At 43.9% G+C, this 26,058-nt stretch overlaps 1 protein-coding gene across 24 annotated transcripts in view; it reads right to left on the bottom strand.

Moving 5' to 3' along the window:
* Window positions 1–26,058, bottom strand: part of RBFOX1 (RNA binding fox-1 homolog 1) — a 2,033,710-nt gene that overhangs the window by 352,917 nt on the left and 1,654,735 nt on the right. For 2 of the 24 annotated variants that reach the window (XM_072835716.1, XM_072835703.1), the window contains exon 1: window positions 12,698–13,181. The exons of 18 other annotated variants lie outside the window; for them this stretch is intronic. In XM_072835716.1, the coding sequence (XP_072691817.1) occupies window positions 12,698–12,841 (144 nt within the window). In that variant the 5' untranslated portion in view covers window positions 12,842–13,181. Of the gene's footprint in view, window positions 1–12,697; window positions 13,186–26,058 lie in introns of those variants that run through there. 4 more of the 24 variants (XM_072835710.1, XM_072835702.1, XM_072835712.1 and 1 more) reach the window with 4 other exon arrangements.

The raw sequence follows: 26,058 nt of genomic DNA, 5'->3' as shown, positions 1-26,058 counted from the left end.
TCATGAAGTATACGGAACATTTTATAAATGGTTAAAAACAGCATATCTCTTCTCCCATAGGATCAGATGAACTCTCAAAAGTCTGTCTTATGTGTAAGCCTCTAGTTGTCTTATGTAATATAGTAATTGCTGGCTTGAATTAAAGACATCATTATTTTGGAGAGTTGTTCTTTTTCTGATATAAAAAGTGAAGGATCCATCCCTCATAGTAACATCATCTCCTTGGCATGCTACATGATTAAGGAGGAAATGTGATTTTATTTTTTGAGAAATTGATATTTTTCACAAAGCCAAGAGGAGCTATCAGAATAAAGGGATGTTTATTTGGGTGAATCACCAGCTTTGCACAAGTCCCAAGTGCTAATTGCATAATGGGTCTTTACAAAATGCCATAATATGGGTTCGGCTGGTTTCTCTGTTTTCGGTTTGAAAAATAGATTGTTTAATAACCCATCAAAGCTATATGTAAACCAAGTAAACAATAGAGCAGATGTTGACTGCTGTCTTGTGCCTCGTAGACATAATTAAAGACAATGAGACACTCTCAGAGTCCTATAAGAGAGGACAAAGGCAAACACAAAAAATCAGTACAATATAAATGTAAACTGCATTTGCTGGACACCTGCTTTCTTAGTCCAAAATGCTGTCTCATATTTCCTGTGATGAAAAAATTTTGTAACATTCTCTATTTACTTATGTAAATATGTACATCCTGTCCTCTACTTTTCAGGAAGACAAGACTATAAGAGTTAGTCTTTTCAACTGAGTATTCACCTAAATTTCATTATGGCTAAGACCCTACACAGTTTCCAAAAACATTTTTAATTTTCTCATAAGCATAAATGTGAATAAGAACCAGTTAGCCAAAACTTCCCACATTTATAAAAGCAAATTCAAGCCCTGGTTTGGGTAGGGGTCAACTGGGGCTCTATTCAGTAGTCATAGCATGCACTCTTTCATACATTTTTTAAGAATTCGACCAAATTGACATGTTTATTTCCTGAAAGCCTCACATATCTTTTTTTTATTTTATGTCAGGCACATTTCCTAAAATCACGATTTCACCCTATACAAAAAAAAACAATCCTATTGGATAGAATGCTTAAAGTATCATTCCAATTTTCTAAATATTCTGCTTTTTTTTTTTTTCCCTCAAACTCCTACTCAGATTTCTGTTAGGTTTTCAGTGCTTAGTTCTACAGGGGGAAAAAAAAACATAACCACACACGAAATGTAATGCATGATATAATTAAGAGAACGCAAGCACAATTAAAAAGAAAAAAAAAACCCAAAACACAGGGCTTTTCTCCGCAAATATCTTAAAAGAGGCATTGAACATTCAATATACCATTTGATTATATCATTTTTTTCCCTTTTAATTAGAGAGAAAAAAAAATCTGAGGTTAAAATCAGTTTTCTGTGGCTTACAAGACAGGAGAAACTTTCCTTGATCTAGAATCCTCAATTCGGAAAAACAAATGTCCTCACTCATTTTCAAAACAAAGCAGCATTCTTTTTCTATGAATAACTGAAGGTGTTTTTTTATAAGCCTCAAAAATCCCATTGTTTGAAGAACACCTGAATTTCCTACTGATTTGTAGCAAATAGTGGTGCTTCTTCTGGTACCTCCTGGCTCCCTTGTCTGTTGTTTTTGATGATACAGAAGGAAGGGGGATTCTAATGTGATCTTGCATCTCTTTATGCTAATAAAATGGTGTCAGCCCATTTTCACTGACAACACCATAAAGCATAAACACCAAATGGGAAACAAATAGGGCCCTGATAACACTGTGAAACGGACCAATCAACCCTGAAGCACCTAAGATAGATGGCACCCCTCCTTCATTCATTCTTTATAGAAAGGCAGTGAAAATGTCCCTAGGTGAATCTGATTACACACACACACACACACACACACACACACACACACACACACACGCATGCACACACACAGGCGCGCACACGCACACATGATCTCTGAAGCTCAGGAAGGTTGTAAAGCACTAAATTCTTTTGATTTATGGAGCAGCCTGCACTGCATTGAGCAGAACAGCATGGCAAGCCGGGACCCCACTCCCAGAAATTCCTTTATTAACACGACCAGGCCCCGCAAGTGAACAAAAGCAGTGGTGCGGGGTGTATAAATCATTAATACGGTGCCGGGCAGTGACTGCATTTCCTGTGTTAGTTGGAGAGCTCCTCAGCACAACGGGGATTTGGGGATTGGAATTGGCTGCGGAGAAATGCACTCCATCATTCTCGGAGTGGAAGATTCCCAACAGCCCTGCGCTCTCTCCTCTCCCATTCCCCAAGTCTGGAAGCCTCAGTGTGTGCTGCGATTCATCCAACCGTATTCCTCATGACTTAAAACTACAATCGTGAAAATCTTCAGAGTTGAAAGACCGCCCGACTCTTTCCCCTTCTGACAAGTTTTGCTTTTACAAGAGAAAAGAGCCACGAGGATGCTGTCAGGTGGAGCAGTCTCAGGGCAGCGATGGCCCAGCAGAGGCCCGGGTAGGTGGCACGGAGCCCGTGGCCTGCACAGCCCGGGGAGGCTGCGGGAAAGGGCAGAAGGACGGGCGCAGGTGTCGGTTCCAGGGCCAGGCTGGCTGCCTTTACACACCAGCCCTGCTACCTTCAGGTCTGCATCTCAAAAAACGAAATGATTCCCATCGACTCCCCAGAGGCCTCTTGTGGGGGATTAAATGAGGTAATCCCTGTAGAAGTGCTTGGTACTGCGCTTGTCACGTAACACTCCATAAAAGTTATTGATTATTTCATTATTTTCATTATTTTATTATGATCATCATCACCGTAAGGGTGGCTGCATTCTCTCTGGTTACCTAAATGGGCTTTCCACGCAGCATCTCCTCTTGCTTACCGAGGAGCCCTCACTTTTTGAATGGAACCAAAAGGAGACTTAAAAAGAGAGAAAAGAGAAAGACAGTTCTCCAGAATCCTGAGTCACATGCTCTAAATGGAGACCCCCAGTGGAAGGTTGTGCCATTGCACCATGAAGGAAAGAATTTCTCCCCTCAGCCCTTCCTAGTTGAACTCCTCACTGCAAATGAGTAGGGGGGAAAGGGAGGGGGGCATGGAGGATGAAAGAAAAAAGAAAAGAAAAGAAAAGAAAAGAAGAAAAGAAAAGAAAGGAAAGGAAAGGAAAGGAAAGGAAAGGAAAGGAAAGGAAAGGAAAGGAAAGGAAAGGAAAGGAAAGGAAAGAAGGAAAAGAAAGAAAAAGGAAAAGAAAGAAAAAGTAAAAGAAAGAAAAAGGAGAAGGAAGAAAAAGGAGAAGGAAGGAAGGAAGGAAAGAAGGAAGGAAGAAAGAAAGAAGCAAGCATAGTTTTATACAGATCTTTGATTTGAAAGAGCCTATCAGAGGGTTCAAGCAGAGACAACAGATCCAAAGCAAAGTCATTTGCAAGAGGCACCTTGGCATTTCTAGAAATTCTAGGAGTGGCCCGGAGGAAGACAGATTTAAAACTAGAAGTCCCACACCTTGCTCTTATGCTTCATTAGGAAGAGGACGAGTGGTCAGATGGCAGCAGGACACGTGCTTCCTCTCACTGGAAAGATCCAGGGTCTGAAAATGCACGTGCAACTGGGACAGGCCACCCTGAGAGTGGGGGTCTGTCCAGGTGCCAGAGCACCCAGAAGGGCTGTAGCAGGCCCTCAGTGCACTCAAGCTTAGGGGAAGAAACTTCGGCGTGTGCCCAAGTCCCCTGCGTCACAGAATAATGACATTCTGAATGGAAATAAATGAAGCCCCTGTAGTGTGATTTTGTCAGCTTTTGAAAGTAAATAACTTTGCTACTGACAAGAGCTAGACAATTTTTATTTTCCTTCCTCCTGTCACAGAGCATTAATTGAGCTGTGCAGCCACATTACATCCAACACCACCCGCAGGACTGACAGTTGACAGCAAGAGGAGGGAGAAGGCCCCCAGAACAGGTGGGAGGGACTAAAGAACCCAAGGGAGACCCTCCCGGGACTCCTCGCCTGTGCGCACTGATCGTGTGGATTGGGAAGAAATGGAAAAGAAAAATTCATACCCGGCTTCAATACACAGATGCTACTTTTCTTTGACACATTCATTCATTCAGTCATCTCTTTAACAAACATGGAGTGACCGCTCCCTGCGTCCAGGCACTGTGCTAAGTTTGAAGATCTGTATCATCCTTAATCTTACAAATGACCCTGTGAAATGGTTATTACTGCCTTACTTTTTCTGAAGAAGTAACTAAAGCCCCAAATCAAGTAAAGCATCCTGCTCTTTGCTCGATCCAGTCGGATCAGCGAATTGAATAACACAGTTGGGATTAACCTCTCAGCTCATGACTTCTATCCTAAAGACACTCTAGAGACACCAATATTTAAACTCTGCTTTGGGGGGTAGCTGACACCAACTGGTTGTAAAAGGATGTGGGTTTCTCCTCTGAATTTTGCAAGACCCTTGAGATGGACAGCTGGATATGCCCCCAAACTAGGAATCGTGGACCTTGGACCTTCGTTCTGTTTTTAGCTGTTGATAAATTGTTTCCCATTAATGAAAGACTCATCTTGCGGGGGAGAGATCTCTCAGCTCTCGGCCCTTCCCGTGCCCGAGACCAGAGCTTGCCCCATTCCTGGATTCAGGCAAAGCAACACAGAGCAGAGCTACTGAAGGGAAGAGTAGGGATCTATCTGCAGTTGTTTTTGATAAGGAGAATCCAGTCCTCAAGGTGAGTCCTGGGCAAACATCAAATGCCCCCTCCCCCCCAAAAAAAAGGCTCATTAGGACTAAACCTTTTGTGCATTTACTCATCAGTACTGGGGAATCTGAGGCACTTAAATTCTACAGCTGCCTTTACTTTGTTTCAGAGCTGCAAAGGGGGAAAAAAGTCATTACATCCCTGGGAGCACACTCTACCCTGAATGCTTTTCACTCTGGCTCCAGTTCCTAATTTTGATTCTGTGTTTAAACACAACATAAAGAACAGGATCAACATAGGCCCAGGCTGCTCTCACCTAGAGCCTGGTCAAGAGTTAGAGATCACCACACACCACACCCCCTTCCTCAAACCTATCATCTCAAAGCCCCCTACACGCTGTTCTGAAAGCGTTAAATATAGGGTCATTCTCCTTTACCTTGTTCTCTGGCAGCTGCCCTGCCAGAGTGGAGCAGATGACACAAAGCAGATAACTGGAGTCTTGCTCTTTGCAAATGGGTCAGGGGAGGAATGAGTAATTCCAGGCCAGACGTGACTGGGGATTCCTAGGAAATCCAATGGACAAAGCCAGTGTTTCCCAAAGTGTGGTCCTACATTGATGGTTCACAAAATGGCATGTGGATTCGCAACTTCATGGCCCCTCCGTGAGGACAGAGGCCTCTGCTTGCTAAGAAAATCTAAAAGAGCCACTGGCACCTATTAGTTCAATGAATATAGAATGAACAAATGAATGAGTGAGTGAATAAATATTTCAAAGAACATCGGAAAAAATAATATCCTAGCTGTGATTCTATGACATTCATTTATTTCTCCCTTTTCAGCTTGGCCAAGTCTACTTTTAAGTTCAAAATATGAGTTAATTTTAAAAATATTAAGTAGATGATACTACTTTGTTTATAATGTGGATGAGTGGATTGGTAAAAATGTGGAAGGGAATGCTTAAATGCCTGAACCTTGAGAAATGCTGGACCATAATTATTATTTTCAGCGTAAGAAGCCCAGTATTGCAAGCACTTCGATGAGGTTTTATCAACAGGCCTCTCTCTTGGGGTGCCATGATGGGGGGGCCTTCCTGATGGCTTCCATCGAAACCTACTCTTCCAACCTCTGACCCACAAAGATGTTTCCAAATGTTCCATGGGTTTCTCCACAACTCAGGGGCGGTTTCCTCTTATCTATTCAGAAGGCATTCATTTCTATCCTTTCTCCTTCCCACTCCAATCATTTCAGCATGGTGCCAGACGATAACAGCCTGTGAAACACCAGCACACGACCCACTTCCACCACAAGCTGCCTCCCTCTGCCTCTTGGCTCATATACCCCCTTTTGCTCCTTAGGCTTCCACACCTGTCCTTCTCCATCCCTGGAGCACGGATCTCAACTAATCAGTCACCTAATGCTCTCTTATCCCTTGCTCTGGAGAATCATCATCTCCTTCCTGAGACCCCTGGTGGCCCACCCATCAGAAAAGCCCCAATAGCCCCCACTGCCCCCACTTACAGTGTATGCACCACCCTATTTGTCTCCAGTAGGGCACTCTCCACCATCTGAAAATGCCCTCTTGATTCACTTAACTTGTATCATCTGTTCTTTTTCCAGTGGAACGCCTGCTCCGTGGTGGCAGGGACCTTTCCTAACTGATTTGCTGCAATATTCTCAATGCCTGGCAAAAATGTTTTGCATGGCCAAATGAAAGAATGAATAAAAGGACTGAATGTGTATTGATATAGATCTCTAGAAAGCAAGGACAATCACTGCCTCCCTTTGCTTATAAGGTCGTAGAAAGTCCAAACACGCACATGCATTTGTTCATTCCTCGCTTTATTATTTCATTGAACAACAACTACGTATCAGGCTTACTCTAGGCATCGTGGGTAGAGAAGTCTCTGCGGATGGAAAAGTTTCTGCCATCTTGCTGCTTATAGTCTAACAGGTCAGAAAAAAAGCATAGCAAAAGCGCTCTGTAAGTGTCTGGGACTGAGCAAATACAAGAAATGTAAGGTAACAAGAGAGGAATTGGAAGTGGGAGCCTAGGCAATGGAAAGTAGTCATCTGCTTTTTTTCTCAGCCAGGACCAATGGATCAGGGCCACACTACGCTGGAAGATCATAAGTAGCAGGGTTTTCCCCAAACCCTGCCAGAAAGTTCCAGCCATAGAAGTTCTTTCCTACCCCTACGCCTGGCCCAGGGATTGGATTTGGGGCTCCTTGGGAAAGTGTGTTCTCTGAGTCTCTCCCCGCAGGGGCGGCCTACAGGTTTGCTGCTCATTTCTCCAGCTCGCTTGCATTCAGCATAGTTGAAGGGCCAGGGCCAGGGCCCTCCTGAGCTATTGTGCCTGAGAGCTGACCCTGTTTGACACAGCCTCTCTCAATGGGGCCAGAGCATCATGCAGACAGCCACAGGCCAGTGCTCAGCCGGGCAAAGTTCTCTCGGGGAGCTCCCGGAAATAGGAAACTTTATCGATGAATGGAACTTTCTTTGCTTTTCTTAATTGAATTAAACAGCACACTGGGACACCTCTCTCCGTCCATTAAAAAGGTCTCTGCAGATGGGGCAATTACGCCCACGCTTTGTCAGCTCTGCCTCATTCAGGGGATGACATCTCCTGCGCATCAACCAGCCCCCTTAGGCCCCGACGCACCAACCTGATTTTATTTACAATGCTGCAATGTCTTTCTCTTCCAGAAGACTATTATTTGCCTGACAAACTACACTGTTTTTACCCGGCCAATATGAATAAACACGCATTATGTTTTCCTCTTGGGGGCAGAGAGCCTGGTTAAATGAATCAGAAAACCCTAAACAAAAAAAAAAAAAAAAAAAAAAAAAAAGATCGTCTACCCTCAGTCCATCAGCCACCGGACAATTACTCAAGGGCCAGCTGTAAGGAAAACAGATGGCGCGTGAGCACTAATAACATGGGCTTCCTCCACTTGGGCAGAGGCAGAAACGCAGCCGCTTGTATGTTCTGACACGGAGACCGCCGCGAAATGGCAGGCAGAGCTGCCGATCGGCGCAGGACTCGGGTCTGCAGGCTAGCAGATGCTTACGGTTTCCACCGGTGGATGTCGAATTAGATAATCCTAAAGCAGAGGCAACCCAAGTCCCCCTACAGTCTGCACACCACCCCCCGCATCCCCCACCCTAGGTTCCTCCAAAAATGGGAGAGATCTGGGAGGAACCACCAGCCAGCCCACCTGAGATACAGGGCTTATCAGGCTAATGAGAGCCCAACAGCTCAGGCCTTGTCTCCTTTGTGGGGAAAAAAAAAATCAGGGAAATCAGGAGGACTGGTTACCTGGCCAAATTATGACACAGGATCTCTCCAGGAAAGAGACATAGGGGCCTATGTTCTATGGGACAGTCACCCAGGCCTAGAAGTGTGCTCACTCCAGCCACTTAAATTCCTTAAACAATTCAGACATGAAGATAATCTATCCTAATTCTTTTCTGCGTTATTGACACTATTGACTACCCCCAATCCACAGCACAATCTAATAAATCAACAAGGGATTAAGCCAAGAAGAAAGAAGGTGATAAAATGCCATTTGGCCCCCTATAAATCATCAGACAGAGCAGCGTGAGGTAAGTAACTGGAATGAGAATTGAACTTTTCCACGAGGCCATAATTGTTATGGCCCACCTAACGTTGCCCAAATTTATAACCGTGGCTGGTGCACGGGGGCCATCCCCCCTCCTACAGCCTTACTCCCAGAGCCCACCTTCCCTGTGACTCTGCTCTGAGCACCACTTTCTAATTAAAGACAGAAAGGGTTGATATGCAGGTTTCACTTCAATTGCTTTCGATCTGAAGATGTCCACAGTGAGCAATGGCTTCATTTACCAGGAATTACCCTTTGTACAAACCACTTCACTATTTAAAACAAACCACATGGATCATCATTAAGTGGGAAAAATTGCCAATCTTTGGATATTGACAGTGGCATGGCCCACTTTAAAGGCCCCCCCCCTTTTAATGTGGATTTTAAGCATTTGACTTGTTTTTAAATTTAGGCTGATAAAAAGGTTCTGAGTGAATAAGATTTGACAGATGAGAAGCTTTCTTTGAACAGGAACTGGGAGACACTGATGGTGGTGTAGAAATAGGGAAAACTAAGTTAATATGCTACTTATCCTCTTTCAGGGAGTTAGAACTCCGTGTGAATCACAGCTCTGGACACGATCTGACATGCACAGTGCGTCAGAAAACAAACCTCGTCCACTCTGTCCATAGCCTTGCCATACCTCAGCCTGTGACGGATGCTCTTTGGTGTGCAACCTGTGACTTAAGATGGGAAGGCATCTCTAGAGTTTTGTGGTGTGTGTGTGTGTGTGTGTGTGTGTGTGGTTGTTTTCTGTTTCTCCATGAAAAACAAACACATTCTTTTCTGACCCAGCTTGTAGAAATCTCCCCAGATTTGGGATCCGTATTCAGAATTTCCCCTCAAAGCAAGGATATTTAAATAGATACCCACTTTGAAACCCTGAGAAGAGAGTCTGTATCGGGCATATGTGGGTTTGCAGTTCTTCTTCCGTGGGAGAAGATTTGCCATCAAAGGAGACACCCACTAAAGCCACTCCACTAAAGCCACTGCAGTGTATCACGAATGGAGGCTGAAGCAGGGACTTGCCCTGGACAGCAAGATCGAAGCCAGAGGCTAGTGCTTGCCTCTTCTTTCCACCTGAGAATGGTCTACAAGTAGCACGAGATAGATGCTATATACCAGAGGTATACAGGTATGTAGGTACACGTGTGTACATATTGTGCATAGGCACATGATGGCATCATTGGATTTGATATCTATCCCATCTTGCAATTCCAAACTGTAGTACCACCTCTGGTGTTAAGAGAGAGGAGAAAGATTTAAAAAGAAAGAAGGAAACCACAACTGTAGGGAAATATCTATCTAAAGCAGAGTTACTGGGGAATATAAATAAATGACACAGAATCAGTCAAAGAATTTAAGCACTGCAGTTGCCTCTTCTTTGGTCTGAATAAATAAGTTCTTTGTGGCAAAAGGGTTATGTCATTCTCCCTGGTTCATTCACAGTAGACTTAGGGGTTGGGGTATCCCAACTGATTTTTGTTTTTATGAACTGTCTCAGGAACAAATCTGGGAGAGTTTAGGAAGAAAGGCTGGAGTTGTGGCATGGCTGAGTCAAAGAAAGCAGATGATGAAGGGATTTTCCTTAGATATTAGATGAGAGGTAAGTGCCATATGAACTTCATTTCAGGAGAATACATTTCCGTGAAGACGCGGTGGCCTCTGATCAGAGTGTGTGCATTTATAAAACAGAATGATAAAGCCTCCAAAATAAGATCATTGTGTTTTAATTATTTTCTTATGTAACTGGTGATCTGAAATGACAAAGAATCAGGAAATAGGATTATTTCTAAATAATAATAAAATAAAATTTTTCTCATAAGGGCGTTATTTATTACAGACGTTTCCTGATTCATCCATCTGATCAGTATACTCTGAGGGTACACATTAGCCCTCTGATCATCGAAATTAAATAGAGGTACAGTCTATAGAGATAGCTATAGATTAACAGCAGATAGGAAATAAAGTGGGGATGTATGGATAGAAGACAACGTATAGATGGTATCAGTAAGTGGTCTGTGGAGACTGAAGGGAACTACTTCACACCCTCCATCAGCCAATTGTCCAGACTGCTCCATAAAAGCAATGACAGGAGACTTCTACACAAACCGTCATGGCAACACCGAGGGGTAGAGATGACCTGAAGGTATGGCTCTCCCACCCTGACCATGAGCCTTAGGCAGGGTGGGAGGTGTGGCTAGAAAACCCGATTCTCAACCAGACAGGCAAAAATAATCGTCTGCCTGTACTGTACTTTAGGCATTTAGTGAAACTCAGAAAAAATACACGCGTGCACACACACACATGCATACACACACATCGCCTTCTGATGCTGTGTCACAGTATCCTTTTCTCAACACTTTCCCTGAAAGCCTTACAAGCCCTTTCTGGAGGGGAGGGGGGCGCATCCCAAAGCACATTTCAAAACCCACCTCCATCTATCTTCATATGGAGCCACGATGCTGCTTTAGTCACTTCTAAATATTTGTTATGGCTGCCAACATTCCCTCTGAGCCTCCCCTTTTCTGGGCAAGAGTGTTTTCCCTCCTAGAAGAGACTGCCTGGAGGATGCTGAGGACATCTGCATTTATCCCATGGGCTTGTCCTTTTCATGACAAGAATAACCTCTCACTCAAACTCCCTGCCTTCTCTCCTAAGTTGTGCCTAAATGAGCAAGCCAATTTAACAATCTAGAAGGATGAAACATCAATTTATTAAAAAAAGAGTAGTACACAAAGAAACAGTGAGAACACCGAATACCTATGGCACTGTACTTTTAAGTGATGCTGTTCAAATTAATTAATAAATAACATGAAAGAAGCGAACAGAGGAGGCAAAAGATCAACCCATATTAATAATTTGATTCAATTCAATTGAGGCTTAGCATTTGTAGAAACGCTCATTAGGCTACTCTTCTGGTGGGTAACTGGTGTAAAACACACACACACACACACACACACACACAGAGGCATTCATAGCAAAAGTACAGAGAGGGTAAAAGCAGATGAATCATATAATATGTTACCAATAGGCTCTTGGGAGATGTTTCCTGGCACAATTTACTTAATGAGAAATGGAATAAAACAATATTTAAAAGGATAAACCAATTTGTTACTAAGATATTCAAACAACAAAAAGAAAGGCTGTTCTCCAAAAGACTTCCAAACAGAAAATATGCCTTAGAAACATTCTCTGGAGGCAACCAACTTGATAACAAATTACCCAAATGTTCCAAACCGAATTTTGGCATCTTACAAATACATATATTCCTACAACACAGACTGAAATTGAGGGGTCTTTGGAGAAGGAGGCCCCTCTGAACACTTGTGAAGGAAGTTTTGTCAGCTACAACCACACACAGTTAACAAATGGTACTCTTAAAGGGGGTCCCTCGAAAAACAGATAAAATGACTACAACCTCGGTTAACTCTTCACAGAACAGGACGGCGATGCTGGGAAGGGAACAGGACTCTACCTTCGTGACAAAATCCTCCTAACCCTGCCCATTCACATGGACAGCCTCTGCCCAGAGACAGACAGCTGGACCCGTCCCCTCACCAGGCGACGTGGGGCTGCTTCCCAAGCCCAGCAACCGATTTAGGCAGCAGCCCTCCTAGTAAAGAGGGAAAGACAGTGAGGGTCCAAGGGAAACACCCAGAGAAAGAGCGAGAGGGACACAATGAAAGATTCCGACATGTACACAGAATGGAAAATAAAACAAACAGAATCCCTCAATAAGACCATTAAGGGGGAGTGGAGGAGGGAAGGGAGAAAAAAAAAAAAAAAAGCCTTTACACATGCCAACAAAGACAGCATCCTAAACCACTGCCTTCATCACAGCATGGCCAGCGAGTTTGGAGGCAGATTCCAGGGCTGACACGCTCCAGAAACCCAAAGGCTCAGATCCCAAGCGGACTGAATAAAGCACAACCCAGACAAACTTAAGAAAACAAAAATACTGAGCACACACACACACACACGCATACATGTTTTTTTTTTTTTTTTAATTTTTTCCCCTCACTCTCTCTTAAAACAGCTAAATTCAAACTCCAGGCATGCGAGCGCCTCCACACAGATCCAAACTCTCAGCATCAAAGGGTCTTAGACACTCAGGCCGCCACCGGACCGCAGAAACCAGAGAGATGGCAAGTCAGGAAAAGGCAGTTTTAAACTCCCAGGCACCCAGGCTCCGAATGGGGCAAAGTGTGCAGAGAGGTGCAAAGCCAGCGGGGCGCGGGCGCAGGGAGCCACCCCTCCCCCCCAAAAGCACAAGCCCCCTCCCCACCCACCCACCCACCCAAGGTGCAAAGGCACAGCCCAGTGCTGCCCGTACCCAGTCCGCCGAGCCCGGGAGGCAGCCACCGAGGGAAGAGCGCGCCTTACCTGCTGTAAGTACATAAAAGTCAAGGCACACGAGAGCTGGGGACACATGCCCACGTTGGGGAGCGCCACGCAGGTGGCCCCCGTCAGAGGATGCTGCATCGTGTCTCTCTGGCGCCCGCCGAGCACGAGTGGGGACGCTCGCATGCAACCACGCCGCTCTTTGCACTGGTCGCTACAATTTTTTTTTTTCCTCCTTTTTAATTCTGCTGATTATCTAAGTCAAAACCCGGTGGCCGTCCCTCCTCTGCTCGCTCTCCCTCCCCCCGCCGCACCCGCGCGCGCCAGTCCCTCCTCGCTGGCTTCCTTCCCTTCGGGTTTTGCTAGATGGTGGCGTTCATCTGCCTCCAACTAAGACACTCGAGAGAGAGGAGAGAGAGAGAGAGAGAGGGAGAGAGGAGAGAGGGGGCCAGGAAACTATTTTGGGGCCGCGGTGGCTGTGCCCTTTCCCCGGCCTGTTGGGCCTGCTTTCCGATGCCCCGAAAAGTGGACAGTGCCCCCCACCCCACGCGCCCACCCCCGACCCCCTCCCCAACCCGGAAGATGACAAGCACAGGCAGAGGCAACTTGTAGGGAAGGGGGAGAGGGTGGATGCCCTCCTGGAGATGCAGGGGGTGGGGTGGGGGGTGGGGGAGAAAGCTAGGGGCCAGAGAGAGAGGGAGAGAGAGGGAGGGAGGGGAGAAAGGAGAGAGAGAGAGAGATTTGACTCACACTGAGGCTCACTCCGTTGGTGCTGATGCTGCGCGCCTCCTCATTTGTCAAATGGGTCCAGGGGCAGGGTTGCTTTTTTTTTTTCCCCTCCCCTCTGCCTTTTTTTTTTTTCCCTCTCTCTCTCTCTCTCTCTCTTTTTTTTTTCCTCCCCTCTAAAACGACTCACCAAAATTCAAATTGTGTCTGCTACAGAATCTCCGCGGGGCGGGCGAGGCAGCGAGAGAGCGCCCCACATCGCCAGCCTGCGCCAGCGCCGGGCCAGGGGCACAATTAAGGCGATTGCCCAGCTGGGACCCGGACTCCCGGATTTGGGTGGCGGGCTGCTGGCCCGGCTCTTTGGCAAATAAACACAGAAATGGGATTTTCACCCCCTTGCAAGAGCGCTGAGACGGCGGCGGCGCCCGGGGCTGGGGGCATGGGGAGCTGGGGGCTGCAGCGCCCCAGGGCGGGGTGGGCTCGGGGGGGGGGGGGGGACCTCCACCCTCACCCCCACCCTCACCTCCCGCGGAGAGGCGAGGCGGCGAGGCGCCCCTAGGCTCCGGGGTGCAGCCTTGGCTCTGCAGGCATCAGGAGCCCTGCAAGCAGCCCGAGCCGCTGAATGGGGAAACCGCCCTGGCTGGCCTGGAAGTCAAGCCTGTTGGACTAACTACCAAGCCAGCAAACCCCCCCCCCCCCACCCTCCGGGGGTGAATGCAAGGGGCTCAGAATCCTTGCTCTTCTCAAATTAAAAAAAAAAAAATGCACAGGGTGGGGAAGTCCGTGTCTGATAAGCCATTACTCCGTGGGCTGCAGCGGGCAAATTACAACGGTTTATTTATTTTATTTTGTTCTTGCCTGACCAGCCCTCGTTGGCCAAATTAGCATTCTGCTCTTGCACAGGGGTCTCCCCCTTCCCTTTATTTTATGAAGTAATAATTATTCATTAGTAGCTTTCGTTAGTCTTTATGCAATAAAATAGGATGTGATCTGCAAATCAAAAGAAAATATTAAGACTCTAACGCATCGTTGGTCCCCACAGGAAAAAGAAAGAAAAAAAAAAAGCACATTCTTGGCAGCGGTAAAATCATGATCAGGAATAGTAGCCATATTTTTTGAGATATGTTTTGACCCAGTGATTGGATTTTCTTTTTGTTTTTCAGAGCGAGAGGCTGTCAGAACATTGTCTTTTTTTGATTCTTGGGTTCCCTGCAAGAGACCTGGCTGGGGGCTTGCCATTGGCTTGCAGGGTAGAGCACACCTCGAGAGTGATGAGAGCCTCCCTACCCCCCGCCCCAGGAGGGAGGACCTCAGGGAGGACCAGGGGATGCCTCAGGGGGACATCCCCACTGACCCTTCCACGAGCCTCCTGGACACAACTCTCAGCCAAAGAACAGCTTCTCAACTGAGCCATCAGCTTGAAAGGCACAACTCACTTTGCAGGCTAATCAAAATGCTTTCCGAAGAAAAGGAAATTAATTATTCCACAGCTCCATTTTTTTGTTGTTCTGTTTTGAAAAACCATCGATAACTCTAAAGTCTTTGCTCTGCCAACAAGAGGCCCCGACCAGGCTGTTTCCTTCTACTCACTTTGCAAAACCGGTCCTTCCAACACCCAGGGACTCAGACATTCCATCCATTTGGAGAGGGCACACTGAGCATGTTTAACCTGAGCAGAAGTTGCTATGGGGCTTGGGGGGGGGGGGGCGGTTGGGCTAGTATTTTATACTGCTGTGTGTGTTTGGGGGGGCAATGTTTAGTTCAAAAAACCCTTGCTATATGTTGTCTAACAAATCACATTCACTGGACAAGGTCTGATTCACAAATAAACTGTTTCACTCTTTTTTTTTCTTCTTTCTTACTTTCTGCTTGTCTTTTATTTATTTATTTTATTTTGCAATCCACAAAACCAAAAGGAAAGCCGCTCCACAAAACACACATGAATAAAACGTCAAAGACTCTGCCTTTTGACCCCCCCCCCCACTCTCCTTCCCATGCTTTCCAGTTTGCTGTACTGACAGGGGTTCACCCTGCTTTTCCTTCATTTTTTTTTTCTTGCTGGCATTGGAAAAGCTTGCAGATGCCCCAAGAAGAGGACAGAATTTTCCCTTCAGCTCATCTTCATAAGAAACACGATAAATAATACATGGCACTTTAATAAGACCTTATCTGAATGGTTTAATGAAAAACAAATACATTTTGAAAAGAACCAATAACTGTTCTCGGCTGCACTGAGCCAACACTGGTTTTCCGGTCCTTTTTCTCTCCAAAGTTGTAAACCCTCAGTGGTGACTGGATTCCTGCAGACCCATTTTGTAATAATGGCTCAGACTTCTCCTTAAACCGAGGTCTTCACAGCCGGGCACGCCGGAAGTCTGCACAATGAATCAATGGCATCCAGACCTTCTAAATCCACCTCAAACGTATATGGAGCCATTCTCTGGATGGCCAAGCCTGAACGTTCCCGCACAAGCGCATGCAAACAGCATGGCACACAGAGACGAGCACACCCTCCCACGCCCCCACCACGGCAACCACATAAAGGATCAGACAGGGAAGATTTTACAGCTAATATCAGTGCATGTTAATCAGGAACAGAGCATCCGATGACCCCAAATCAAAGGGTAATGCCGTATCTGCAAACACTGTTCACTTGATGACAAAATCCTGCCGGCCTTTCAAGCAGCATCTGGGGATGCTGGATCTGAATTCCATCTCAACGGAGACTGGGAAAGAGCCACATCAATGCCACTAGCCCCAGAGGATTCCTCTACATCAATAAATGGGAGAAGTGGGGAAAGAGAATACTTGTCTGTCTCTACAAGGAATCCCCGGGCACTCAGGATCACTTGGGTGTATACAGTGCATGTCCATTCAAGGGCCACCCTCCTGCCTTTCAGCTGCAAGGACCCTTAATTGAATGGTCGCACGTCCCCTGTAGGGAGCAGAGAGTGCCAGAAAGCCAGCGATGAACAATGGCATCTTCAAAATGAAAGTTCCTTAGGCACAAGGCCACTGCTCAAGTTTTAATTTGACCCACACGACAGTGTTTGCAACTTTTTCCTTCCCTCAAATCTGCCAGCTATTTAAAAGAATAAAAGAAATCACTTTGTTTTTTTGTCTCTTTCATAGACCCTTATGGTAACTTCCTAAGGCTGTCAAAAGAGCAGGCATTTCACTCAAGTAGAATCTTCTATGGGGGTTTTCAGGCCCCAAGCAAGAAGGATTCTTTCTGGTTAAACAGAAAGCAGGACTTCTTGATCTTAAATGTCATTATCTGGGCTGGGGTGGGCTCCCTGACCTGTCCAGAAGTGGCTCGGATTCGTTTTATTCTCGCTCCCACATTTCGATAGGGGCCCCTTCCTAGTCCAATCTTCAGGAAGGTGAGAATTCAAGTGTCTGCAGAAAACCTTATCTCTGTCACAAGCACTTTGAGTCACCTACTTGTTCAAATGCTTGGAGGACATTTAACGTTGACTGCATTCCAGGCTGTGCCCTAGCCAGTTTTTTCATCTGTAAAATGGGACTAATAATAGCTCCCTTGCAGAATTGCAGCGAGTCTTGGAGTTCTTTTCTTCCCTCATCCATGGACTGTCACAACCAAAATTTAAAAACGGTGGAGAGATTGCATGAAATTAGCAACTTAAAAATTGTTTGCCAAGTTAGTACACACACACACACAGACGCATGCACACAAATACACACTCACACACACCATCTGTCATCATCATCATTTCATAAAGGAAAGGGCATTTTATACCAAAAAGTAAGAAGGACATAATCTCAAAATAAAGGACAGCCCTTCAAATTGATTAAATTTAGGTCTATTAAAATTTTCACTAAATTGCCCTTAATTTTCTCATTTAGCTGCAGTCTGTTGAAAATGTCATTATGGAGTCAGATGAATCTGTGGATCAGCATTAGGGAACCACCGAGATAATGAATGTAAAGTGCTTCTGAGCACGGGATCTGGCACACTGAGGATCAACAATACATGCTCACCCTTGTGGGGATGCTCGAAAACAGGGAGCAGCTACCCTCATTAGGCCTGGATGACTCTCCTCCTCACCCCTTGCTCATTTCCTAGTTCCCTGCACCACAGGGTCGCATGCCTTTCCCAAGGAGGGAGCTTAATAAAAGTCAGATGAGTTGAATTCGTAGAATCATCAGAGTTTATTTACTTTCCTCAATGACAGAGTGGTTGCAGCCCCATTCATTCAAGGCCACCTGAAATAGGATAGCTGTGATGGAGGATTTGGGAACTCTTTCTGGCCCATAGGAGGGCATGCAGTATCCTTTCTGTGCAGTGGGGGATACATTTTTTGGGGTCTCACTGCTTGGGTGTGGAGTCCCAGCTCTGTCTTAGGCTCCTTTGGCTGGCTGCTGTTAAATACCTATGGAGTTATAAGCTCTTAAAATCTTAGTTTCATTCTAACAGAGAAAGATAATAATTTTGCCTTCCTAATTAAGTTGTTAAAAGATAAAATAATGTAATACACATGAGTTCTGAGATCGGTGCATATTACCTAGCAACGACTCAGTACACACTAGCAACTATTATTATGGATTACTTTTATTCTCAGTCCCTGACTAGTTGATGACATAGACATTTCTCTTCTTTTTGCTAAAAATTACACAAACGACACCAACAAAGTCAATCTATTTTTGAAACAACTAACTACAAGTGTATTTTTTTTTTCTGGAGAATTCTTTCAAATGATACGGCATTTATACGAAAATGTGTAGACATCACCTTTCTGCCCTGGTCTTCTTGAGTACAACAATTTATTTAACCCTGCCAGTGCATCAGATGAGCACAAACTTTCATATTAGTCCTTGTCAACTGAATTCTTCTCATAAAATTTCAGGTCAAGGATTTTGATAGTTTTTAAGGACTGACTAGGGTAACTCATGCAAAGAGACTGCTTCTGGCAAATATGCTTATTTTTTGGACCTCCCCAAATGTTGTAAAGTAGGTTTTCATTGCTCCAGTTTATATAAGAAGGGACCGAGACTACAGGAGTGCACACTTGGACCTGCTAATCAGGAATGAGGGCAATGTTTACAATTAGGGCTATTGAAAAACAGAAAATTCAGAATATATTCTTTCCATCATCATGTTGTTCCGTAGTAGTAGAGACACTTCATCCAAATCATCGTTGTTATCACCAACATTTTATTTATCATTGTTTGCAATATCTAAACCTTGCAAGCACTGCTCTAGAACATTATTCTATGTCTGCACAGCTGCAAGATCTCCTCTTTCAGGAATCTATCAGTCCTCCTGGCCACCAAACTTTAGAGTATGAAACTTCCCTGGCTTTCTAGTCCCTCCTTGATTACAGGAGGATTAAGTCCCAACCCCATTCACAATCTACCTTAAGCTCTTCTAAATAAATACATCCATACATCCATACATACATCTAAAAAAAGAGGAAGAAAAGAAAACACGTTCATTTGCCAACACCTTCCTATTATCACCTCTGACAAAAGTTGCAAGTTATATTGACAATATTCTATCAAAGCAGCTAACTGGCACCCCTCAAGAGAGACCCAAGACACACCAGATGGAACCCCAAATTTAAAAATAACAGAGCAAGCAAATAACCTAAGTTCCCATAGGAGTTTTCCTGAAATAATAGGTTCCAGGAGGTGATGCTAAGGGAGAGTGCAGTGTTTGGCACTTGAGAGGGTGGGAGTCTGATTCCAGTGCATAGGACAGAATGTAAGAGCGTGGGACAAGGGACAGTAGGCGGCAGAGACAAAAACAGCTAAGTGGTGATTTCTCCTAATGAACAAGTGGGTGGGAAGGTCTACTTTGGGAAGCCTCCACACCCCACCCACTCTCTGTGTTGTGACTTTCTGGATGGAACTCGAGCAAATCTGAAGGCAAACAAAGCCTGCAGAAGATTCTATTTTTCCTCTGTAATAAGCCTTGTTACAAGGTTCTTTGACCCCATAAATGTTCAGAAATATTTATCTTTATGCAACATGAGTCACCTTAAGAATCTCCTACTAGAAGTGACTTCACCTCTAACATCTCAAATTCTGGAATCATCCCTTTTGACCTTAACCTGCACAAGGTCCTGTCTTGGCACACAGGCAAGAGCAACCACGGGGATCCTCAGTCCCTGGCGTCACCAGCACACCTTCAAGGGCTGTTGGTGCTGAACTAGGAAGGATGTCAGGACTCAAAATTGGGTCAATTTGAAAAAATCAGAAGCAAATGCATAGATACTCAGCAGAAAAACCTTCCTGGTTCTCAAGATCTTACCTCACCAAACACACGGTCTCTGAGTTTCTAAGTCTTAGTCCCCAAACCACAATTTCCATGTATGGGCACCTCACACTTCTACAACCTCATCTGACCTGCTAGTTCAGTGTTTTCTATTCCCGGTCTTTGGACTCCATCACAAGAACCCATACATGAAGCTCTCAGCCTCTCATCATATTCTGCAACACATCCACTTATAAAAGGCATTTTTGAGTTTAGTAGACAGAAAACTGTAGAAGTGTAAGGAAGACTAAATAGGAAAAGATATTCTCATCTTAGAAGCACAATTCTAGAAAGACTGGTGTGTATTGTATCCATGCAAATGTCAGTTAGTTATCCTACCACCATTGACTTTGATTCAACTCTCCTGGGTCTAGCCTTTCTCTGCCATATTCCTTTCTCTTCTTCCTCTGCCCAGAGGGGACCGGAGAGCAAATTCTCATTCCCACCTCTTTGTCCCACATTTTTCTTCTCCTGGAAAGCTTGTCATCAGCTGCCTTTGTTCCCTTCAGTGGGTTCCTTCTAACCCAAGTTTGTATCAAGCCATTTCCAGATGATTTCCTGTGTCCACTCTTAAAAGAAAAGCATTTCTTTCACCTGGTTTCAGGTAGAATAATTCAACACACTTTGAGCACAGTGGCACGTATGAGAAAACTGTGTATTTCCCTGGCTGGACCTTCCTATGTGCTCCCGTGGCAGGATTCTTATGTTCTCCATAACACAAACTTTTATATTAGTCCTTGTCAACTGAATTCTTCTCATAAAATTTCAGATCAAGGATTTTGTTACTTTTTGAGGACTGACTAGGGTAACTCATGCAAAGAGACTGCTTCTGGCCAATATGCTTATTTTTGGACCTCCCCAAACATTGTAAAGTAGGTTTTCATCGCTCCAGTTTATATAAGAAGGGGCTGAGGCTGCAAGAGTGTACACTTGGACCTTGTGTACACCTACAACATCTTGTCTGGTGTCATCTTGTGCTTTGTAGGTCTCTTAACTTGTGTACCCCGTTTGTCATCACCTTACATCACCCACATCACATCATGGCTATGCTACTTTGCACATATCTGTGAAGGTTTTGTAGCAATCAGACTCCACAGAATCTTCCTCACCTCCACAGCCCTGTTCCCTCCTCATGGGTTACTCCTCAGGAATGATCACGGACCTCAAACAGCCTCCTGCATGTGTCAGGACAAAGGTCCTATCTCGTTGCTGTCTTAACATCCCCCCTAGACAAAACACGTGCACATGCTTCTCTTCCTCTGTGGACTTGCCTGCTTGTTAATGGAAGCACCTCCCTTCCATTTAGTTAACCTTGAAACATCAACATTTGCCCTTCACACCTCCCTCCATTGCTTTGAATAGTCAATTGATTCCCAAGTCACATCATTTTTAATTCTCTGAGCTCCAACTAAGAAACCTCTCTCGATTTTCCATTACTCCTGTCCCAGTGCATCGCATTATTCTCTTTAGGCTAGATTAAAAAAAAAAAAAAAAAAAGACCAGTGCTTCCCTAATTGGTTCCTTTGCTTCTGGCCTCAGTTCTTCCCAACTCACACTCCACATTGACTCCATAGGGGAATTTTAAATAGACAAAACCAAACACATCAATCTTCTGCTCAAAAGGCATCACTGACCCCTCCCATTGCTGAGGTCATGATATTAAATGCTTTAACCTGTGCTGCACCTCCTATCTTCTACATAACTAGCACTTTCTTTTCTGTATCTCCCTTTTTCCAGATTCTGGTCACCTCATACCTAGTCTTGTAATTGCTTATGCCCAGTGCATATTAATACATCTACAAATATATGTTCTTTGGCTGAGACTGCTTTAATGATATGAGTGTACAAATCCAAGAATGCCCAGTGCGTAATTAAAAAATCCCAGAATGAAACATGCATCTTTGTACATTTTGCAGTGTCGAGATGTAGATGAGGATGGCAGTACCTAAGTGTGTTTCCCTTTATTCTTCACAGGGGCAGTGCTGGTACATACTGATAGCACCATGTTACCCATGAGGCTACTGGGACTTGGGGGGGGGGCATATGTAAGCTTTCTGCATATAAATGGGTCAGCCACAGTGTTGACAGTCAGTTTCTTGTCTATTTATTATTTCCTGCCATTCCATTCTTTGCATACTGACATGCACGTGCTCCATGAGAACTTTATTTTCCCTCCCCAAAGTTGCATCCACGTCACCTGAGAATACCACCAAGTTTAATGCAGTGGATGCTTGTTAAATATTGGTCAAATAAATGAGAATATTTAGAAATGGCAATACAACTCTCTTCCACTTCCACACTCCTGAGATCCATTTCATTCTCACTGACTGATTCATTCATTTAGTCGCTCATCACCTACGTCTCGCATGTATGTGCTGTACCTAGCATGGTGCTCATCCAGGAGATACACTGACCAACAAAGCTGGAGCTGAAGTTCATATCCTAGATTAACCTGACAGTTTTAGGTCATCTGGTATAGAAAACTACCTTTTGTAACTCTATATCAGCTTGTGATTCAGCATTTTCTCACTATTATGCAACAAATGAAAACACTGAAGTAAATTGGATTATGATGCTAATTGAAAACAATATTAGTTATCCATACTCCCAATTCCAAATATTGGTGTTCATCAAAATAACCTCATTCTTCTCACTGATTGGCTTTATAATAAATGTTTCACATTTGCATTTATAAAATGCATCTCTATTCTACTACCGCTTTCATCTGTATTATAAATGAAATTTTAAGGAAATTTCTTTGAAGAAGGGTTACTGAGTATAATGGTATAAATGGTGCTGGTATAAATGTGCTCATGTTTGAGAACTACTGGTTGACTTGTGACACTGTGAGGCTTAGATCATAGGTTTTCCTTCTCACAGAAAAAAAAAAAAAAGAATTAAAAGGGCATGTTCTGGGGCCACAGAGCTTAATCTAACCATATACTGCCTTTTTAAATAGGACAGTGGATATAATAAGGACTGGGGGATCCCTGGGTGGCTCAGCGGTTTAGCGCCTGCCTTTGGCCCAGGGTGTGATCCTGGAGTCCTGGGATCGAGACCCACGTCAGGCTCCCTGCATGGAGCCTGCTTCTTCCTCTGCCTGTGTCTCTGCCTCTCTCTCTCTCTCTCTCTCTCTGTGTCTTTCACGAATAAATAAAACAACAACAACAAAAAGACTGGGAGGCAGATTGTCCAGCTTCTAATCTTGGATCTGTTTTGTACCAGCTGGCTGACTTTTGGGAAGTTACTTAAACTTCCTGGGTCATGGGGTCCTAATTTATAAATGAAAAAATCATTTTTCATAAATTAATAACATTGGATTATATATATATATATATATATATATATATATATATATATATATACTAGTTGTTAGTACAACTCCTGGCATCTAGTAAATCCACTGTGCATGTTAGCTTCACAGATGCATGGTGATGATGATGGTGGTGGTAGTGGTGCTGGTAATAATAGAGATGGTGATGGTGGTGGTGGTGACCATACTGGTGATGGTGGTCGTGATGATGATGATGATGATGATGATGCTGGTGGTAGTGGTGATGGTAATGCTGATGGATGTGTGTTGGTGTTAATGATAGTGATATGGTTATTGGTTGGGAACACAAGAATAGGGCAATACAAACTGGCCTCTGTGGGAAAGACAGCTCCAATCACTCTAGTTGGAAAAAAAAAACAGAGCCATTTTTTTTTTTTTCTCTTTCAGGGCAGCCCATTGCTAGTTCACTATCCTGCCCTTCTCTCTTAACTCTAGTGTTTCCAGCTAAGGAAACAATTGGAATCACAGCCACCACCTTGCCTCTCCCTACTTTCCCTCCTTATAACTGGGCCACAGACATCTCTAAGGAGCCTCTCTTGTAAGCAAGCAGGAGCTGACACCACTATTCTTCTGGGCAACGCTGGGGGATGTTAATATTTTATGACCTCTTTAGTGAAAACACCAAACTCCAGGGTGCTGATACTTCCTCTAATATCACTTAGGTTCTCAGCAGGCTTCCACCCTCCTTTCTCAACCCCCGCTTCTCAACAGTCAAGCCATTCCAATATTTTTTTTCCTCAGAGCCATTGTTCTATCAAGATCCACATAATTCCAAGAAATGTCATAAAAAATAACAGCAAAGCTAAGAATCATTGAGTACTTACTGTGTGATAGGTGCTATGCCAACTATTTTACCTTCATTGTCACATTTCATCTACCCAGAAACCCAGTAAGAAGGTAATCTGACCCTTTCCATTTTACAGATGAGAAAACTGAGGGTAGAAGAAGATAGATGACATTTAAATCCATATGCTCAAGCCCTAACTCCAGTCAGTGTGATTTCCTTGCCTCTAACCTTCTACTTTATTGCATAATGCACTTCTAAAAGTGGGGTTTAAAGCAGAATGTTTGAAAGTTGAATAATCAGTATAAGAGTTTTCTGAGAGCTGGTTCTTTCTCCAAAAATTAAACTGGATTACAAAATTGCAAACTATGGTTCTGGTAGATGCTGCCTCTCCTAGGAACCCTGAGGGCATCTTAAACCACCAGGGTTTTCCTGTGGCCATGGAAACCTGGGCCAGGGTGGAGAAAGCTCAGGCCTTGACTCAATGCCTAAAGGAAGTCTAGGTGACTGTCTTTCCCCCTTTCCTTTTCATAGCACATGTAAAAATGGATCTCAGCAAAAATACTGAAATTTGAATTTGAGTTTTGGTCAAACAAACAACCATATCAACAACCAGTTTATTGCCTGCCTCATTGGAACTGCATCAACCAACTTTGGAAATACAACTAGGGTAGAATAGTTTGCAAAGCAGAGAAATGCATATAAAATGGGGGTGGGAGGAAGAGTAAGATATAAGTCCACATTTATATGGAATGACCCCATATATGTAAAGTCAATATATATCTATATCTCTACTTCTAAGTTTGTCACCTTCTAATCTAAAGCGATATGTCTACATAGATACTTCTAAAGCTTCGAGGAAACACCTTGAATGCTAATAGTAGAATTGAGACTACTGGTGACTTTTATTATTTTTTTCATGCTACTTGCATTAACCAAGTTTTCTGTAATGCACATAGGGTACTTTCATGATAAGAAACAAGGTCTCTCCTTCCTCCTCCCTCTTCTTCTCATTTTTTTTTCTTCAAGCATTCCAAAGTGCAGAGTGAAAACACCTCCTCCACATCACAGGCCAGGTCAGAGCCTCACCGTGGTCAGAATGGGGGCACGGTCTACCAGGAATGAGCTTTGACTTCCTTACCATCCTAGCTCTTTAGAGATAATGTGATGGTGATTCTAGAACGAGGCACAGAGCATCCCTGCACAGCTCCTGAGCTTTGCCGCCCTCCATGTTAGCCTAATTATAGTCACCAAAGAACTTTCTTTCTCATCTCTCCAGGTCCTGTGTGACAGCTCATCATTCCAGTGGCATTTTTGTCGGGAAAACCTCATTTCTATTTTTATTATGAGGACCGCTTGTCTTTACTAGCTCTTTGTACATAGATCAAGACATTATGAAGACCTGCACTTTCCTCAGGCAAATGAGAATTACTAATTTTCTCTCTCTATTAAGTACTCTGCTATCTCCATCAGCTTCACCAATATTTATTTCACGTGCCCACCATGAGAATCCAGGGACAAGGTTAACCTGTTCAGCACCACACATCTTCACACTTCAAAGGCTACTATCCTTATGGAGTGTGCTCATTTTCAACAGAGAAAGTAGCCATGAAGCTTCACTCTTAACCTATGGAGACAAGATCTTGTTTAATGTATGATGTCCAAATTCTCATCCTGCCACTTTTGAGCATTATCATGAGATGGGCTTTTCTTAAGGGAATGAAGTGAAGCCAGAACTCAGACTCCTCAAATACTGTAAAGCCACCTAAAAATTGTGTGATGTTCAAGGCAGAAAGGCATGGAAGTTGGATCATGTTCCCCTTAGCCAAAGTCGTATCTCCTAATGGTGCTGGTGAAAAACATTTACCTAATAGCAGAGGTTTTTCCAAGTTGAGCATTCTAAAAATGATTTACATACATTATTTTACTTAATCCCCATGCCAAAATCTATATTCATGCATTCACTCATTCATTCCTTGTTTAATTCATATATAAATATTTATAGAGTGATGAATTATGTTCTGAGGGTCATGCACTGCTCCCAGTATATAGTGATTAGACACACAAATAAGCAAACAGAGAAACAAACAAAACTCGGGCTATTTACACTGATGGAGCTTAAAGTCTACTGGTAGAGACAGATTTTAAAAATCAATCAGTTTCTTATAAAACTAACATCCCAACAATTTTACTCTTGGGCATTGATCCCAAAGAAATGGAAACTTAGGTTCATACCAATATCTGCAGTTTTATTTATAATAGCTAAAAATAGGTATCAGTCT

The sequence above is a fragment of the Canis lupus genome, chromosome 8 (assembly GCF_048164855.1).
Source record: "Canis lupus baileyi chromosome 8, mCanLup2.hap1, whole genome shotgun sequence".
Classification (NCBI taxonomy): Eukaryota; Metazoa; Chordata; class Mammalia; order Carnivora; family Canidae; genus Canis; species Canis lupus.
Note: the sequence above shows the minus strand (reverse complement) of the source record. Positions and strands in the feature narration are given on the sequence as shown.